Below are 2,765 nucleotides of genomic sequence, written 5' to 3'. Positions count from 1 at the left end.
TCAACACTCACAGGCTGATGTAAGGGCCCTTGTTTAAGGCCGGACCTTGGGATGCTTATAACTACTGAAACCCTGAACCACACACACACACCTTGTCACTCCTGGGGATAGCAGAGAACCGACAAAGTTTTTCTTTTAATTAAAACGTCAGTTAAATCATTGCTGGGTAATCAGGGCCAGACGTCTCTAACCCCCTCCAATGCACTCGGGGCAAGCACCTGGGAGAATGTAATTAAAATTGTGGGCCATGAGTGTGTGGCTCGTGTGTGTGTGTGTGTGTGTGTGTTCATGGAAGAGAGAGAGAAATAGAGAAAGCACAAGTGGTAGAGCAGGGGGGAGAAAGCTAGTTTTATATGGATTTGTGTGTGGATTTGTACACTTTTTATGCCTCAGTGAGAAATGATGGGAAAGTAAATGTCAAACATAAGTAGTCTTTCACATCACTGACACATTTGACCTTTCAGTGGCTCATTTGTGACATTTTGAAAATTCTTTATGCTTACTGTTTTGTACTTTTCTCCACAGGTGTCATACATGCCTTCTTCTGATTCATTTGTTTACCAAGGCTTTGTTCGAGGAAAAGGCTTTGGCCAGTTTGGACTTCAGAGACTGGGTATGTGTGCTTGTCTTACAGGACAGTTAAACCTTATAATTTGTTAAAGGGATAAAATGAAAGTTCTGTCATCACTTACTCACCTCATATCATTCCAAACCCATAAGACTTTTGTTCATCTTTGAAACATAAATGAACTTTCAAACAGATGAACAGAAATTTCTTAAAGTGCCCCTATTATGCCATTTTTACGGTTCCTAATATTGTTTTGGGAGTCTCCTACAATATGATTACATGCATGCAAGGTCAAAAAACGCTTTCGTTTTTCTCAAAATATGCATTTAATATTACCTCATTTTCCAGCGATTCTCAAACGATTCGTTTGAAGCATTTAAAAGATTCAGTCTCTCTAAACCCCTCCTTTCCGTGAGTCTACTCTGCTCTGCTCTGCTCAGAGGGCCTAGTCTGTTATGATTGGTCTACGGCGTACAGCGCGTGTCGGAAGCGATACGCCTTTTTCAATAGTTCTGTATTTTGAACGCTCTATAGAAAATATAAACATCTATTATTTATCATACTTACAGGTTGTGATTCAGTGGAGCAGCTGGTCTAAATAAACAGGATACTGATCCAGCTTTCAACAGCAAGCGTTTTGTGAATCCCGCGTTAAACTCCCAGAGATTAGGAAGCAGTCGTCAGTAGAATGACGTGTTTGTGGGCGGGGTCAAGTTGTTCGCGGCCGGCCAACGTAGAACATAGGCGTGCATCATGCAAATGTGTTATCCCGTGACGTGTAGCCGTCACGGAAGTGGGATTCCAATTACTAATGACTCGTTTCAGCTGTTCAGAGTCGATTCTTTATTTTGGGAGACAATAACTTTATTTATCGTGCACTTTCAGCTTTACAACTTTGCAGATCGTTTACATTCACATACAGCTACATTACACACTGCATGAAAGGCAATATTGGAAATGGCATAATAGGGGCACTTTAAGTTTCATTAAAATTATCTTCATTTGTGTTTCAAAGACAAACAAAATTGTATTTTGAAATGGGTTTGGAACAACATAAATAAATGACAGAATTTATAGTGGCACCTAACAGAATAGCAAAAATAATAAATGTTTTCAAACAGGTTTCCTAAACACACCATTTTTCAAATTATCAACATATTCACTTGCATGAGCATTTCATTATGTCCTCCAGTTGAATTGAGTCCACCTAGGACCCCAAACCAATATTCAGTGTACTAGCTTAGCATAGCATAGCATGCTAGCTCACCTTATACCCTATGAAAGTTACTGATTCTACATGTAATCTATACTTCCTCTAATCAGGTATTACAAATGGCTGAACCCAGAATTTTACAGACAGACTTGATTCAATATTTATATATGAAAATAATTAATTTTATTACACTGCTCTCTTTAATGCTTGATTCCGATTGATCGGTCTCTGTAAGGTGTGCTACATTATAACAAATAATATTAGGCAATAAACCCTTTCAGGGGTTTATGTGTGTCAGGCTGGATGGGATGCTCAAACAAATCAGTCCATGAATAATTTCCATTTAGATGTTTCAGCATTTTAAGCTGGTAAAGTATGTTAACATTGAATAAAATACACACTTCAGCTTTAATGCCATAGTGAAATGTCAAGTCTGGGTCATTTCCTCAGATATCAGTTATCAATTATGTGTTTAAAATGATATACACTGCCAATGCCGCCCACAACAGCTATCGGGTATTATTATAGTATAATTAAGTAGGAGAGAAAGGAAAGCTAGAGTCAGTATAAGTATCTGGTGTACAGCTTGTGGAGGCCAAACAGTCTGTCAAATCCTGCTGTAATGGATATTCATCTATAAATGACAGCTGTATAGACTCCTATCCCAACATCATCAGACAGATTGAGCAAACAGAAGATTTATTAATAAGAGGGACCGTAGTGGAAAGAGCGTGTGTGTGTGCTCACACACCCATATTCCATCATTTCATGTTGGTTTGATGAGCTGGCTCTATTGAGTTAGTTAATTGAATCTCCCACTTGCAGCCTTGATGTTATTGGGAAGCTTTTTGGCATTGTCTGATGAACAGGTGCACTGACACTCTCTCATTTTTAGGAAAGCTCTGTGGTCGGAATTGAAAAGTGAATTCAAAATGGCTTCCATCTTTGCCGTGTCTTGATATCTGTAATTAAAAAGCATTGTCA

At 38.7% G+C, this 2,765-nt stretch overlaps 1 protein-coding gene across 1 annotated transcript in view; it reads left to right on the top strand.

Annotated features, from left to right (window-relative positions):
• The window catches only part of LOC107698986 (CUB and sushi domain-containing protein 1-like), a 320,519-nt gene that overhangs the window by 311,681 nt on the left and 6,073 nt on the right, over positions 1-2,765 (top strand). Inside the window, exon 67 of the mRNA XM_016500120.1 lies at positions 526-613. Coding sequence (XP_016355606.1) covers positions 526-613 — 88 coding nt within the window. The remainder of the gene's footprint in view (positions 1-525; positions 614-2,765) is intronic.

This window comes from Sinocyclocheilus anshuiensis, unplaced genomic scaffold (assembly GCF_001515605.1).
Source record: "Sinocyclocheilus anshuiensis isolate Anshui unplaced genomic scaffold, SAMN03320099.WGS_v1.1 scaffold74, whole genome shotgun sequence".
Classification (NCBI taxonomy): Eukaryota; Metazoa; Chordata; class Actinopteri; order Cypriniformes; family Cyprinidae; genus Sinocyclocheilus; species Sinocyclocheilus anshuiensis.
Note: the sequence above shows the minus strand (reverse complement) of the source record. Positions and strands in the feature narration are given on the sequence as shown.